At 38.7% G+C, this 17,181-nt stretch overlaps 1 protein-coding gene across 11 annotated transcripts in view; it reads right to left on the bottom strand.

Annotated features, from left to right (window-relative positions):
• The window catches only part of PARD3 (par-3 family cell polarity regulator), a 387,075-nt gene that overhangs the window by 257,188 nt on the left and 112,706 nt on the right, over positions 1-17,181 (bottom strand). For all 11 annotated transcript variants that reach the window (XM_072412641.1, XM_072412646.1, XM_072412650.1 and 8 more), the window contains exon 3: positions 13,417-13,597. In XM_072412641.1, coding sequence (XP_072268742.1) covers positions 13,417-13,597 — 181 coding nt within the window. The remainder of the gene's footprint in view (positions 1-13,416; positions 13,598-17,181) is intronic.

The raw sequence follows: 17,181 nt of genomic DNA, 5'->3' as shown, positions 1-17,181 counted from the left end.
CTTAGCTTGCATACCACATGCATTGCAGTTGATGTAAAGTTGACAACAGAGACATACAAAAGTGTTTTCTAGCAAAAAAATCCACATACTAGCATTTTTTTTTTTTCTAACGTCAGGGTCGCTATAAACTGCAAGTTCGAGAATTCCACTTAGTGACCTGTGAAGTCGTTCCTGTTCTGCTATGAAAAGTCATACACATACCGGTTCCCACATCTCCATGATCTCCACACTCCTGCTCTCTTTTGAGGATGCTTTTTGTGAACTCCACTCATTTCAATGAAAGGTTCACACTACCCTATTCTCTCTTAGATTTCCCAATAGCATTAAAGAAGATTGTAGCATGTATGAGCAGTAGTAATAGGACCCAATGGTAAACGTTTTCAATAACAGGCAGTATTTTGCAGTGCAGGTACAGATAATGATAAGGTACAGTAGGGGTATAACACCAACTTAGTTAAAGTTTTTTAAATAATTTTAAATGTGGGTTCAATTTCGGTTTTGTGTGTATTTTGAAATACTTTTTTTCACTGTAATTTAAATAAGAGATTTGTATTGTTCATTAGCTTGCACGAAAAAGGCTAATACGATATTTTCTCACCTCTGCCTACGGCCACATATCTGAGCTCTTTATGCATGTAACATAAGGCAGAGGTATAGATTACTAGAATGAAGCATATCTACTCTACGTTTTCCCTTCTTTGTCATAATTATTTGAAAATTCATCTGAAGATGGCAATTTATAAAGCTGTTGTTCAGATACAGAAATAGAGCTGCCACTGCAGACTTCATATTAAAGCTTCTCTACAGCTGTCAATCTGAGTCTAGTTTTACTATCCCGTTGGTCACCTATCCAGGACAAGCATATCTCTCAAACCATAATTCTATGCCATCCTTTAAAAAATGACTGTATATTGTTTGCATGTATGTCTTATTTGCCTGGAGTTCTTCATTAACTACTATTGACTTTCAATAGAAGATGCTCTGCTAACTTTTTACAAGTCTCATTACATGAGCCAATGTCATTTTCTCCGCTGGGCTCCACCTCTTATGCTTTGAAGAGATGAGAAATTATTTAAAGTGATCAAAGGGAAATCTCTTCTTTTCAAACATTCAAGCTGAAAAACCCATAAAATGTAATTCAAGTCACAGGACAAAAAAAAATCTTTTTTCCCTCTAAGAATTAAATATAATTACAGACTACTCTGGGGGAAAAATGATACAAAATGAATCCCTGCCTTTGTCCTACTTTTAATAATGTAAAAAAACTCAGGAGAGGGCTAGATGCACCAGTCAAAGCAATGTCATTTCCAACACAGACTTGTCTATATTTTATTCTGTAAATGTAGCCTAGGTAGGAATAAAATTCTTTACAAAAAAAGATAATGGAGTGTTCCCATCATGTATATACAGAACAGGCAGTCATTTGGTTGTCTGGCACCATAATTTGCATTATACCAATTGAAAATGGTAGAGCCAATCACAAGTACAATCTCTGAAATGACTCGCTTTAATATAATACACATATTTTGGGCAGGAAAAGGTGTTGCCTGTCTGCCAGTGCTATCAGATAGTGGTATAACCCCAAGGGGTATTTTCAGCCATTTTTATTTTTGGTTTAGTAACTGAAGGGAGACATTGGTACCACTCGTTAGATTTTTATTGTTGGAAAGGATCTATGACGATTCTTTCCAACGACAAAAGATTGAAAGATGCATGAATGAGCTCTGTACATACAGCACCGTTCTGCTATATGAAGAGGGGAGGGGAAGACCGAGCAAGCACCATCCCGCTGCGCTCTCCCCCCTTCACTTGCATTACGATCGTTCGTTGTTCCTGGATCTGCCAGGTGGGATCCAATAATGACGTCCGACGAGCGCTGTGCACATGCCAGATTCTCATCCTAAACCAGTCCTTAAGTTATAATTGGACGAGAAACTTCTGAAGTGTGTACGTAGCCTTAGTATCAATCGAGGTTTTGCTAAGAATTTTATCCCACATCTTGTCCTGGTGACTGTGCATACTGCCACAAGACATTATGGTAACCAACTCAACAAGAAAATATATAGCAATAATTCTTTTCTGGAAGTTCTAACCTTTCTGAACTGGTCAGGTATACCACCCACCCCAGTGGTTGTCGTACACCATCACTGGATCAGGTTGAGATGGAAAACCTGCCTAATGTAAGCACAAAAAAAAAAAAACCTAACCAGGATCTTACCCTTCATACACATAGAACAAAGCTTGTTATCATGAAATACTGTAAACCAACAGGAATATTAAAGAGTGGTACCATAAGGGCAGGAATATACTTCCTCTTTTACGTCTCCACATTCCAAAGCGACACTAGAGAGCCATGAACTGCAAAATACAAATATCAACCTACCGGCTTCAGTGAACAGACCTCCTCTCTACCACATGCACTCCACAATGCAATACTGAAACTACTGCAAGTTCAGAAGTCATCAATCGTGCAAAGTTTGGGTGGGAGGTTTGCTTTAAGTGCATGGGTAAAAAATGGAAACTTTTCGGAGTGAGAAAAAAAACCTTTTCAACTGACATGTTTATAGTTTGTATTTTTCTTTCTGATAGTGAGAAATTCTGATGTTGGCTTATCCTGACCCGAATAAATTGCTTGCTTTAAATGTACAGGCGTAAGTGGAAAAAATACAAAGGGAATCATGTCTAGTGTGAGTTTAAAAAGACACAAAGAAAACCTACCAATGCCATTGAACGGTAAATTTTGTCACAAAATGTAGGTGGAGGTGACGAGCTGCATTGAAAAATAATTATTATTATTATTATTATTATTATTAATAAACTGAATTTTTAAAATGCAGACATACAGGTAGTCCCGGGGTTAAGGGCATCGGACATACAGACGCCTCCTAGATACAACAGGGCTTCCCTGCTTGATGTGTGCTGAATGGAGGCTTGGAGGGGGCGGTTTGCATGACTTGCAGAAGAAATCTTTTGCTAAACAAAGCTGCAGTTGTGGGTGATCTTAGGGGGGTGAATTCTTTCAGCAGCCTCTTGTACCTCTTTAATGACCAAGACAAACTCTGCAGTTGTTTATTTTTGCAAATCAAAGCACAACTTGCTTCAGAAGGTCACAGTGAGGACATTACACAGTAAATGACACCATGCTGCCTAATAATATATTGAGACAAACATCTGTCTTAATTGCATTTATTAAAATAATGTACCTGTTTAGATTTACATACAAATTCAACTTAGGAACAAACCTACAGTCCCTGTCTCGTATGTAACTCGGTAACTACCTGTATTATGCAGTGCTGTACAATAAATAGGGGTTGCAAGCGACAGACAGATACAAACAAGGACATGCTGAAAAAAGAGCTTACAATCTAAGAGAAGCCCACCTTATGGGTTATAAATTTAAATGAGCTTTGCGGGCATTTTTGCTTGTGCACCATATCTCTACTAGATTCTCATTGAATTGGATTCTTTAGGGGTTTGCTCATCTACAGAGAAAGGGGCAGTTAGCCATTGTGCATGTAACCCCTTTTAAAGGAGTGTTCGAAGAAATGAAAAAAAAAAAAATGTCTGTCAATAGAATCATATCCAGGAATATTGTTTAAAGGTCATGGAAAAGAATCTGAGGTGCTTTGCATTTGCCAAATAACTTGTAAAGCACAGGTTCTGTAGACCAAGCATGCTCAGAACATTTGGTAAAAAGAAAGGACATTTTTTTGACATGTACAAGCTGATGAAAGAGCAACAAGGGGGTTAATTTTGACTATATTAAGATTCTATAACCACCCAAGGCTTAAAAAATGCTATGAGCAACGTTCCCCCCCCCCTTTTCCCTATTTACACCTCACTTTCAGATGATGAAATTTCATTTTCTAATAAGGGTACAGTTCTCACGAACAAGCAGAATTTATTGGGGGTGGCTGGGAGGATAAAGACATCTTTTGAAAGATCTTTCCATGTGGCGAGGAGATACGTATTTTGAGAGGACTGGCAGCTGAGAAGCAATTTTAGATCAAAGCCATGCAACAACTTCCAATGAACTAGGCAGGGCTGTGATACAGGGCGAGAGTTCAGACAATTGGAAAATGAAAAGAACTTGTAGATCATTTTTAGTGGGAGCCCAGACAAAACCTGGGAGGGACACATAGAAACCTCCGAACCAAATCCAGTTCAGATAAAAATTGAGTGACTTTGAAAGTTAAACTGGCATGGGAACCTGACCGAGCCAACCTTAATAATGATGGCTCAGAGGGAATTGAAGGATGATGCTTTCATGTCTGCCTTTTTCTTCAGATGTGAGGAACAAGATGTCCCACATGTGTCCAGACATTTACTTTCATTTGGATTGTTATGCTCCTAACATTACAACTTGGGTAAAAAAAAAAAATAAAAAATAAAAAAAAAAACCACAAAGGGTTTTAAATGAAGTAACTCATACATACAGTAACTCATACAAGGTAAATCTCTTCACTTTTAGGGACTTTTAAGAATACATAGGCAGGCCGGTCATTATTACAGAAAGAGACAGGTGATGTCCCTTCTGAAATAATCTCTCCTACCTGCCTGATCGCTCCAGATTTCTGGCAAAAAAAAAAGCCGAGCTGGGCATGCACAGCGTTACCTTTGGTTGTCAGGATACCTTGCATTCCCGGCTTCCTCTGCAATTCAAAATAAAATGAACTCCTGCACAAGATTTACGTCATTTCCACCCAGCTAATCAAGATGGCCAAGGATCACAAGAAGGAAGTAAAGAAAGAAGCAGATGAAAGCGCCCTGCGGGGGAATGTGTACAGGTGACCAACGTGGGGTTTAGTCCCATTTTAAGGACGCCTTAGATGCACTGTTAGGAAAAACATTATAGCCTCTATACATAGGAGACCATTCTGTGTGTAAAATCACACCTTAACTGTATCCTGTACCAAATGTAAGAACCTCTAAATTATTTTAATTATCTTTTAAAAACTTTCTTATAGGAAAGATAAAACAAAGTAAAGAAAGGATTATGTGGGCCATTACTTACTACAACATGCTTTGACAAGGATTTATCCTAATTGTGCTTTTTTAATATGTTCTCCAAGTCAATATTGACCATATTGGAAGATAAATGGGACAGAACCAGGCAATGCTATACAAATCTTCTATAATATCCTCCCCAGATATTTTTTTAAACTGAGTGGGAAGAAGCTGTAGGCGGGTGGTAGCCCCTGTATTGTAACCTAACTTTTCAGTAAACCACTAAAAACAGGTGGGTGGTTACTAATAAGAGCCAGGTGCTGAACCCTGTTAAAACGGGTTTGGGGAGGACCCTGTCCCATATACACATGTATGCTTGCAGCCTTGAGCACTTCTGCTGTTCACTTTAGCCCCAAAAGGAAACCTGTGCCGATAAGAAATAGATTATCTGCCACTGCCGACTGCTTTATGAAGATGCTGGTTGCCAGACTGTCTTCATAAAACTAAAAAGACTCCAGCAGTCTGGTCAAAGAGTCTGCTATCTACACCACGGTTCGGCAGGGATCCAGGCAACCTACATATACAGTAGAACTTACTTCTGACACTGGGCTGACATTTCTACATTGATGGATGGAAACAAGAGAATAACCACAGACCCAGCTGTGAGATGTAAGGTTGCACTTTTTATTAGAAATTAGAAAAATATATATTGTATATATTTTTTTAACTTTTCTTGAAGGATTCAAAAATAATGTTTGCCTTTTTAACTTATGGGGAGATATTTTGATAAAAGACAGCTAAAGTTAAAAACTGTAAGATACATTATAAAAACAAAAAAATGATCCCCCTACAAAAGCAAGCCAATTCTACGTAACCTTGAGAGTTGATGCTTGGAAGCTGCACTCTATTCGGGCAGGTCTGACATTTAACAGACTGATCGGCTCTATGCAGTTCTCTCCTTACCGTGGGTCTTTCTTTTATAAAAATGATAAGATTTTTCATGATGAAAGGTTATCTGTGTGAAAGGGACAGGCTTCTCGTAGCCAAATATGAGGTGGCCTTGTTCCCTGTCAGATTCCGACAAGGTTATCTATGTGTTAAGGCCACAATGCAATTCAAGTCTTCTATCCAGTAAGACATTTTCAGAACATCATTTATTGCATCTTAAAAAATAATGTATGTAATTACATCTGGTTTGCTAAGCTCCCGGACAGCGAACCTTACATAACAAACCGGCCAACCTGAAAAGTGCCAGCCACTTCCTCCCTGGACGCCAGAAGACAATGATGTTAAAATTGCACGTTCCTTACAACAATAATGCTGGTAACAGCCTGTCAGCCACATTGCTTATTTTCTGAATTACTTTGTCCTACTAAAGCTAACCAGGTCATAACTTGAACTGCAAAACGAGGAAGATGAATACTGAAGGAGGAACAAGAGCCATGCTGGAAGTGTGAGGAGGGAGCGAGGAGAATTGTAGCCATTGATCACTTTCTGACACTTATTTTCCTATCGTAAGTGAAGCTAATGTGCAGACGTTCCAATGAGATGCAGGGAAAGTTGAAATGAAACTTTTAAGTTAATTGCGACTCTGGTTACCAGCCACAACTTCAAAGTGATAAGCAGAGCTCAGAAGACACCGATAAGAGGTAAATGAAAGTGAGAACTTCATCACAGAACATTAGGGAGGATGGAAATTGGAACAGCCTGGTGATGTGCTGTTGTAGGTAAAGCAAACTTATTTAAGCATTTTCAGCAGATGTGAACAAAGGAAAAGGAAAGCTGGATCAGAGGAGTTTGTGCAACTTCAATAGAATTACCAACTGTAGACAACACAGAATTGCAATAAAAATAAAAAATGTTTGATGTAGACCCAAACATTCAATATATATTCAGAGGAAATGTAATCACATCTGTCACATAAGACTTCATTTGCACTGTACTAAATGCAAAGCAGCATCCACCGTCATGTGTTTTAGGGCAGCATTCTGTCTGTGGTTCAACCATTCTGCCTGTGCTGCCGGCAATCAGAGAATCTTCTGCATCCCTTCGGGTGACAACACTCATCCCTAGAACTACAAAGTAAGAATTGAGCCAGTCCCCTCAATACATAACTTAGGACACATTTACAGAAAGCGATGGAACCACATTATTGACAAGCCTTAAACACGGGTATATTTTAATGCAAGAAAAAAGTCCCATCCAACAGTCTGACTTCAACAAAAAAACAAAGGTGAATGATTGGTTGGAGAGGACCTCAATGCTGAAAAAAAACGCCATGCATTCACATATAGACTAGAATGTTTCTTGCGGTAAAAAAGCAACAGATTGTCTAGGAGTCATCCAACACAAACTGCCTAGTAAAGATTGGTATGCAAACAGTCAAGGACTTCAAATAGCACAAGGTTCTGAAGGAGGTGGACCAGACCATCAAGAGGCTGCAGAGGAGATCAAAACATAATTTATCCTAAAATGCAACCAGATATCAATTAAAGTGTGTGTAAACCTTTTTTTTTATATTTGCTATATTTTATATATTTGCTCCCTTTTAGCATGATAAATATACCTCTGAAGGTGTTTTGCAACTAAAAGGAATCTAACCAGAGCTCCCAGATCACTGGAACGCTTTTCTGCTTCAGGACGTCCAAAGTTCTAATGATGAGCAACCAGGGAGACCATGGTCGAGGCTTCCTAAGCTCTACGTTCGGGAATTCACATTGCAAGATGCAAGCCAACAGAGGTCCTATTTGTACTCTCAAAATAAGTGTTAAAACATCCTATCTGAATGCTTTATTTTAGCAATTGTTATAGGATATGGCAGAATCTGGCATCTCCCTCTCCCCACCTGAGTTGCACTTGGCAGTCATTTTTTGTTTTGTTTTTTGTTTTTTTAACTATCCTTGAGTATAAATATAAATCAAACTAAAGCTGACTGCAAGGCAACAAATGTTTTAATATGAAATTTTCTGCATGAATGTGATTCTATTATAACTTCTGACAATTAATTCCTGTCAGTATATTTTTATAAATAACACTGCTGTTTATCTGAGTTTATTTGGCCCACCTAAAAAGCTTTGCAAACAGTCCAGGCGAATAAACAGAGAGCACTCAATGTTCTACCTGGAAGTAGCTGTCTGAATGTGGTCAGGTGCTTACAAAAGATGTGACCTTATGTCATATGGTACCCAACGACATTTACCATAGACAAAGTAAATTTTCTACATTTAATATACCAAACTTGGCAGTACTTGTGATGTTAGGCTGCCTATGACCACTATACCACCAGAACAGTGCTTTATGGAAAGCCTCTATTTCTTGCAATATGTATATTACCCTGTCTTTTTTTTTATTTGGATCCATGAGTGTGACAGGCTTTTGCCGAGTTAGCATCCAACTGGAATGGTTATTGCTAAACCACCATAAGACGTCTGGTGCCAACTAAAGTGACAAAACCCCTTCTGGAGATCTCAGCCTTTAACAAGATTGTTTATCAATTGCTTGTTTAGGACACCAGTGATCGCTGCTCGCAGCCAAGATCCACCTTGGCAAACCTCAACATAACGCTTTGCAGATACAAGAAAAATTTCCAGGGAAAAAGCAGTGTTCTATAAAATGCTATTATTGTGAACTTGGACTTGTGTGCAAAATCATTTGCTTATTTTTATATCCAGCTTACCAAGCTCAGTTTAGAAAACCCAGGAACTAATACATACAGATGTGCAATATTTGTCGTTGCAAAGGATCTTTCACAATCCTTTCCAGGGACCAAGGACTGCACACGATGCATGAATGAGTGCTGTACATACAGCACCGCTCTGCTCTATGGAGGGGGGGGGGGTTGCGACGGAGCGGCACCCCACTATGCTCTCTCCTCCTTCGCTTCTATTAAAATCGTTCGTCATCCATCATCCTTGGATCCGCCGGGATAGTCGTTCAGATGATGGCCAACGGGCGCTGTACACACGCCAGACCTTACAGTGAAGAATCCCTTCCTTATCTGGAGCGTAAACTTCTTTTTCTCTGGACGCAATGAGTGCTCTTATCCTTTGTAATGATCTTAAAGTAAATTGTTGGGAAGAGAGTTCTCTATATGGACCATTTATATATTTATACAGAGTGGATCATATCCCCCCTTAAACATATATTCTCAAAGGAGGATAGTACTCATATGTTAAATAAAAAGCAACCAGAATTGCTTTATCAAAGGCAGGAATATAACAGATGAGTAAGGTTGGGAAAGGGTTGCTGGCATTTTGGACAGGAGACAATTTATTCAAGAGGAGAGCGTATGGGGGTATCAAAAGGACTGTATGCTCAATGCATTATGGTAAAATGTATGCCTCTCTGATTTTCCCCCCACTATTTCTTTTATTACATTTAGCAGGCTTCGTTAGAAAATTACCTGTCCTTTTCCTAATATGATAAAGGAGAGGAGTCTGATAAGAAGTGAGGTATGATTTAGAAAGATGAAAGATATTCTGTACATATCATTATTTCCAATGCTTCAAAGCAAAGGCTCTGAATCTACTGTTTTATACTAACTTCAGTCTTCATACCAGTCCAATGTCGTGCATTGGGAAGAACAATCATCTATATATCCTGAACATAACAATTCAGAAAGAACATGGCGGAAAACCGCCCCGTTTTCTTGACACGGTTTCAACAATAAATCTTGGCATTGCCCACAATCCTGCTATATGTGATAAGAATGCCAGCAATTTTCTATTTACATTATGTTCTGTGAAGCCAGGGACATTTCCATTCACTTTGCGCTGTCTCAAAAGATTGTGCTTCATCACATCTCTGCTTTGTAAATGTATGCAATGTGTTTCTAAACAGATTTTATCCCCAGAGACTCAATTGGAAAAAAAAAAATAAGTGAGATATGAAAGAGAAGACATTGAAGATCGGCTCGTTTTACAAGGTTCGGCTGAGAAAATGGCTCGAAAACCTCTATTTTATTTTTTTTTAATTTTATTCAAGTCCTCAGATTCATTACCAGCATGCAGAAGCTCGACTGAGCAGACTGGGCTTCCGTCTCTGCCTGACATCTCGTTTGATATGCCAAATTGCTCATTAGGTTTGGCAATTTATACCTGGGCCTCTTGTTTGCATTTCAGACGGGAATAAACATCAGTTTGCTTTAAGTGATCAGCTGTGCACTATACCTATCTAGACCCAAGGCTAGAAAACCAACACACCAACATTTAATTATACCAAGAGAAAAGCATAGTAAAATACACCACATTTGGGCGAAGGTGGGGAAAATGAAAAGTTGTTTGGATATTAACCAGTTGTTGCTGGCATTTAACCCTTTATGAACCTGTGACATGTTTCAAGCTAACATCTGGGTTGGCTCAGATCAGCCTTTCTCGGCCTTTTTGAAATAGGGGAACCCTTACAATTATTTTCAGACCTCATGGAACCCCTTCTATAATTACTATATCCCCATCTCAAAGTACATTAGTTTGGTGTTGAGTGGGAAGAATGCCTCATTAACGGCCAGTGAGCGAAATGTCACCGTTACAGATAGCCAAAAAGATCATTGGTATCAAAGGTAATTGACGAGAGAGATCCAAACTGATCAATGGCTCACGGAACCCCTAGCAACTTCTGGAGGAACTCTGGGAACTTTGATTTGTAAACACTGGCTTAGACATTACTATTATGCTCACTCCTTGGGTCCTCTTTTCTTTGTATTAAGAATTAAAGTATTATTGAACTCAAAAAGGTAATCCAAAAGGTTATATATTTCTGCTTACTATTATTTAATGTGTTATATGTAGTATGATAACTGAATTAGTTTTTTTTTTTTTATGCTTTTGTTTTATTTTCACCTAATCCACCAAAGTAACATTCAATCATTGCTCCCCTAGGTGTTTGCTGCTTATTTGGATAACAGAACTCATCCTCATCTCACCTTTACAATATAGGAAAAGGCATTGGGATTTCTACAATGATGAACTAGAAGGGCTGTTAATATTGCATAATAATAACTTAAATCTGCAGGATCCCTCACTGTTGTTACCTTTGCAGGTATTCTTTTGTGTTTGACATCTTCAGCAATCTTTATTGACAGACCACAGATATAGTAACATCTGCACATGTGCATGAAAGCCTATTCATCCTACCACAAAGTAATGTCAAGATCGTATACTACCCCACGCATGCACAGCTCATTGTACCCTCTATATAGGTTTGTTAAAGGAATTTTTGACACTTGTTGCAGAGGAGTATATATCTTTACTTTTTCAAAGTTCTGCTTAATCTATGCAATAAACAAGCTTTGACAGAAATCCTCAATGAATGCGGTGGCTGAAGGTACCTCTAATGTAACTGCAGCTTATCTGCCCTTGCTTACTTTTTCAGCATGATTTGTCAGCTTTCCAATCTTCTAATCTAAATGAGTAACTGGCTGTGTAAGACGGGCACAATCAAGCTGCAACCCAAATCAGTGGCTATTTTATGAGCATTGAAGACGAATTCCTCCACAACAATTGCAGCTATAGAGGTAAGTGATTCACTAGTTATACAGGATTTGTTTACCGGCAGGGTTCTAAATGAAGAATGCTTTGTTAAATGCTTTCCTCCCTCCCTCCAGTGATATTCACTTTGCAGCACAGATTTACTCACGCCTATGTGTAACCCAAATTCCACATAGCAGCTAGAAAACTACTTACCCAAAAGAATAAACGGGGCTGAAGAGCATGTGTACAATAAATTGAGGAGCCAGCAGCAATATTTTTGTGGGGAAACCTGTACAAGCCAGGCAGTGCTGCACAGTAAAGATTGCTGGAACTGGGAGGAAGACAAATATTTTACAAGGCATTCCTGCTCAGGATTGGAAGATTTACTGAATGTTTGTCCTTTAAAAGAAAGCAATACAGCTGCCTAACCGTGACTGCTTATCATTGGCATTGGCAGGTGATTTTAAATGGCAACCAGTAGTTCAATAAAACTACTTTTTAGTTAACCAAATAATTTAAGGTACTATATAAAAACTTATACAACATTTGCAAATAGATAACCTAGTAAACGACCTCTGCTTTAAAATACTATTGAAGATTACCCAACAAAAACACTTGTGTGAGATTTGTAACTTCACCCAATAAAAGCCCCCACTCAGAAGTCTTAAGGTCCAGTCTGAATCTGGTCCCTGATTCTATTGTGAGACCAGCTGGATGCACAGATGTGTGTTTTGTTAGTACCCAAAAAACGCCAAGCAATAGGGATCTACATTGGCCACGCTGCACCCCTCTCCGCCCACATTATACAAGTCCTGCACACAACTTGAATTATGTTAGATTTCATACAATCACATCGATCTAGGCATTGAACATAATTAGGAGAAGAAGAAAAAATCTCTCTATTTACGCAACTAGGATGCGTTCTGCAGCCTGCTCTTTCAAACTAAATTATGCTGGTTGCGTAAATGCCTTTATAATGTCTTGAATATACTCTTCCTTTTGTCTCATGCTAAATTAACCAGCGGTCTTCAAAAGGAGAGGGGGGGAGGGCTTCAAAGCAGGGCAGTATATTGTATGACTGGCAAGAGTTATATACTTTAAATGAATTGCTTATAAATCTGAAAGGCCATGACATTTTAAGACATTGTGCCCTGACCTGCTTGATCAGAGCAAATAAATAAGTGCTCAGGTGCTTTATTGTCTGTCTATTCAGCTCTCAAATCTATCATTATGAAATGAATTTGGCGAAGCTCGAATTTCAAAAAAAAAAAAAAAACATACACTAAATATCTTCAGGGGGGAAAAATTGGCAAAATAGGCAACGTACTTTCTTCAATAAGTATTCTAGTCTGCCTGATTGGCATCCTAGCTGTCAAATTGCACTAAGCTGTGCATGCACAGCTCAGTGTATGTTACCTGCACGGAGTTACACCATTCTGTCCCAGCCAATCAAGATGAATGAGGATCAGAATGCAAAAGAGGAAGAAAAAAAGATGGCAGGCCCTGCCACAGAATAGGGACAAGTGAGCATCTACCGGGTTCCTCTTTAACTGACTGTTCATGGCTCTTTATTGTTGTTGACCAAGTCACCCACCTAACACTGGTACGCCTATCACAAATCCACTATGACCAGAAAGAAACTTTAAATAAATGCCATGTGTCCACTGCACAGCAAACCATGTGGAGGCAAGGAGTACAGAGGAAAAAATTCTGGCTGTTCCCGTGTTTGCAAAGTATTGCTCTGCCCATTTCAAGGAAACAAAAAAGGGGTGTGTACAGTGGTAACTGCTCCAAACCCTTGTAAAATACATACACACACAATAAAATAATAAGGATTAAGACCATTATAAGTGAACTTTTTTTGAATTCAGATTTAAAAAAAAAACACAGCTAGCCTTAGTAAAGCTCAAAAACATATCAACTGAATTTGAACCAACTGAATCGACTTATTGTTTAGGTAAATGATACCAAAGTCTATAGAGTGACCCTAAAGAGAACTCACTTGCTCGCAGGACAGATGGGGTGACCTCGATTTCACTTGTTGCCTGGTAAGGTTGGAAGGCCGACATGCTGTTAGTTCCAAGCTCGCTGCCAAATATCTCAGGACTTTGAGTGCCAGTGGAACTAGCACTTGTGCCATCTCCTCCATGATGTGGATCTTGTTCTTCATATATCGCTACAAGCTGTCGATGGAAGAAAATACAACCTGTCATTGTAATAAAATGGCAAGCACAGCTCAAGCAAGATGAAAACAGACTTAACACTTTCCAGAAGAAACCACTAACAAGGAAACAGCTGACATAATGTATTGATATATAATACCAATTATACAAATACATCTCTCTTCATGTTCAGTAAAACACTGAAAATATGAACTACAACCTAGAAAATATACATTTAAATAAACATAATGTAGAAATAGGCTTGTAGTGTAAAATACCATTTGGAATATTGAACATGTTATAAAGCGTCCCAGATTTCAGGCGCAGTTACTGGAAGTAACCCACTCTTCTTTTAATGCCCCTGTACTGTGAAAGCCCTCAGGTTCACTGCTCATTTTGTAAGGTAATCAAGGCAAACTTGGGCACACAAATCTCAAATCTGGAGTGATACCGTTAACATGTACCTTCCTCCATCCTAGTGAACTATTTGTATTATGCTAACACTTTGTGTACATTTAGGGATATATTTTTTTTTTTTTTACTACTGAAAGGTTCTCTTTATTATTTTGAAATTATAATAATAGCCCTGATAATTACCAGTCAAATACAAATTAAAGCATGCACACCTGGATACATGTGTGGTGGAAAGCATCCGCAAAACATAAAACTCCTTCAAAGCTTGTGAATGCCCATTAATGCTGAAGCCAGGTCCTGCAATGCCATATTGGTGTACAGTACAGCCCAACCAGTTTTATCAGTGCATGGACATTCTATATAAGTTTTTCATCAATTAGGAAAGCCACGTGGATGTCTGATAACTTTCTATTTAACCTGATTGCCGTGGAACTTTCAAAAATGCTAAGTTGCCTATGCACCCAGATAGACAGCAATGCCTGCATAATTAGAAGTGCTCAGTATTACCATAGAAAATCTTTGTTAAACCCATCTAAGCATACGTCCAATAATCCAACAAATGGCCTCTTCTTGTGAGGCCAAAGCCCATCACACTTTTCTGCTAAAATCCGAAAGCATTATTAAAAATAATTACACTGCACATAAATATACACATTTCATCCAAACCCTAAATAATCTCATTGGATATATTATAAAAGAAAATAAGTAATGAGGCACGGGTTGGCAGGGATATGTACAAATGGAGTGACGCTGGCCTGTCTATAGACAACTTTACAAACTGGTACACACGTTTCTAAAGTTGAAGTATGTGTATTTTTATGTAATACGATGATCCCTTTCTTCATTTGTATGCTCTAGTTTGCCTTGTTTATATATGTATACATTTTTTTTTTAACTAGGTACCTAAACCCCGTAAAGAAGACAACCATCACCATTAACAAGTTATGAGCCCTGGAATGTTCCCCATTGATTACTTCTGCTCCAATCATCCGGAGAAGTAATAGACTTTACAAGGATCACTGCAGTCTACCTGACAGAAATCATTCCAATGTCACATATGCTACAGTGGAACATGAGATGAAGCAGCTGGACAGCCAAACTAGTCAAAATTGCTCTAATGTGATCATTTTTCTTGTAAAAAGAAAATTATGGAAAGACAGAGACCAGAGCAGAAAAGACAAAGTGAAATTTGTCATACACAGTAATACGCTTGGGCATACGGCATTCCAGGACATGACACACACTGTCAGGAAGATTGCCTAGACTAAGAACACATACTGCCTCGGAGGAACACCGAGAAGAGATACAAACTTCTGATAATAAGAAATACAATCAGGGAAAACACATCAGCAGTACCAGGCCCTGCATGTGGACATTAATGTCATTGTATTCATTATCTAATGTATGCCCTGCCAACAGATGGTAGATTTCAGGTGCTGTTATATTGGACCTGTCTTACATCTAGGGATTTAACTAGCAATTTGCCGTTGAGGGGATAAGTATAAAAAATATTATATTTTAGTTTTATTTTGAGTCAGGTAAGTCGAGTTACCCCGTTATGTTAAAAAAAATGTCTTGCATACTCAGAGTGCAATGTCCCTGCCAGACTTCAACTCCACCTAGGAATTTTGGGTGTTGTCATCATCTTTTTCATGCTAAAGTTCATTCTGTTGCCATAAAATAAACTTAAATGCAGGAATGCCTTATAATGGACACACCAGGTGTACAGACCATTTCATTTAATGTACCAATAACACCCCTAAGAAATAAAGAAAATGGTCAGTTGGTTTTATTCTGCAGCAACTACTAAAATCTTTTAGGGGGAACTAAACCCAAGATACCCACCTGTTCTTGTCCTGCAACAAAGCACAGCCATCTCCTTCCTTCCTGGAGATGATCTTCTGGGCCGGGATAACATGACACACCCGTAAGGTGCAGGATATGCATGGGAAGCTAGGATGACAAAGTATTCCTTGCAACCATGGCTGAGCTTTAGGCAGGTAAGAATAGTTAATGCAGAAGGGATTTCACTTATCCCTTTTCTGGAATACCCACCTGCCCTGCGTGTTGCCATTTGCTCCTAATGGGTTTTTAGTTCTGTTTTATTATCGGTTTTGGGTAAGATGAACATTTCATGGAAGAGGCCAAGTAAAAACTGAAATGGCTAAATTTAACAATTTTTTTTTTTTTTTTTAGATGTTTTATGCATTGGCAGCAGTGACTGACAGAATTGCATAGGATTCAGGGAGAATATGGAATCCAGGCTATAACACAGATCAGCCAAGCTTATCCTCCACTGTCTGTGCTTTAAATTCTAAAAGGAAAACAGTACTCCCATGCTGGACTTCATCCACAGCTCGCTTATGTAGCTCATGCACAATGCAGAACAAGGCTAAAGAAATACACAAACAGACTTTCGCAAAATGTAACCACATGCTTTTTTCATCTGTGCTGTTTGAGTGAATCTGCCAACGAGACATGTTTATGGTTTACGGCCAACTAGAAAATTCTGCCATAAGAATATGGAAGAAAAAGCTCTCAAAACAGCAAGACATCATTAAATGTGAAACCCAAGAACAACAGACTAAATGCAGAACAAATCCACAAAAGACAACAGAACAGAGAGACTGCTCTGCAAATTTCAGAATACAAACTGCTTTATTTGGCAAAGACGACTGTCACTGTTACCTGAAGTGTAGCACCATTTTCAGAACAGAAACATATTCATTTTATGAGCTTACAAATGTTCCCTGTTGGATGTTTTGAAAAACTGCAATATTTGAACATGGTTGTATAACATGGAACAATAGGAGCAGTCTCCGTGCTTTTTTGTTACAGACGTTTCTCAAACTAATCTCAAAATCGAAAGAACGCAGAATTTCCACTATACACAAGCACAAACTGATGTATTGTCAAAAACATCTCAACTTTTCCCTTCTGAAAGAGAAGGTAGATGTAGGGCAGAAGGGAGTAGTTACTCAGAGGATACCTACCAAAAGCAGACGCAACCCATTCCCTTCTCCACCTCACTATTGGTTGATAAAAGTATTCCCTGGCATGGCTGACTAAGGATAGGTTCACATGTGTGGTGAGGTTGCGGTGATTTACTGCTTCCTCACGCCAAGAACTGTTGCCTCTCCCTGCGGCAGCACTATAAGGATAAATAGGGCATCAGTGAGCAGTACTAGTAG

The sequence above is a fragment of the Pyxicephalus adspersus genome, chromosome 5, assembly GCF_032062135.1.
Source record: "Pyxicephalus adspersus chromosome 5, UCB_Pads_2.0, whole genome shotgun sequence".
Taxonomy (NCBI): Eukaryota; Metazoa; Chordata; class Amphibia; order Anura; family Pyxicephalidae; genus Pyxicephalus; species Pyxicephalus adspersus.
Note: the sequence above shows the minus strand (reverse complement) of the source record. Positions and strands in the feature narration are given on the sequence as shown.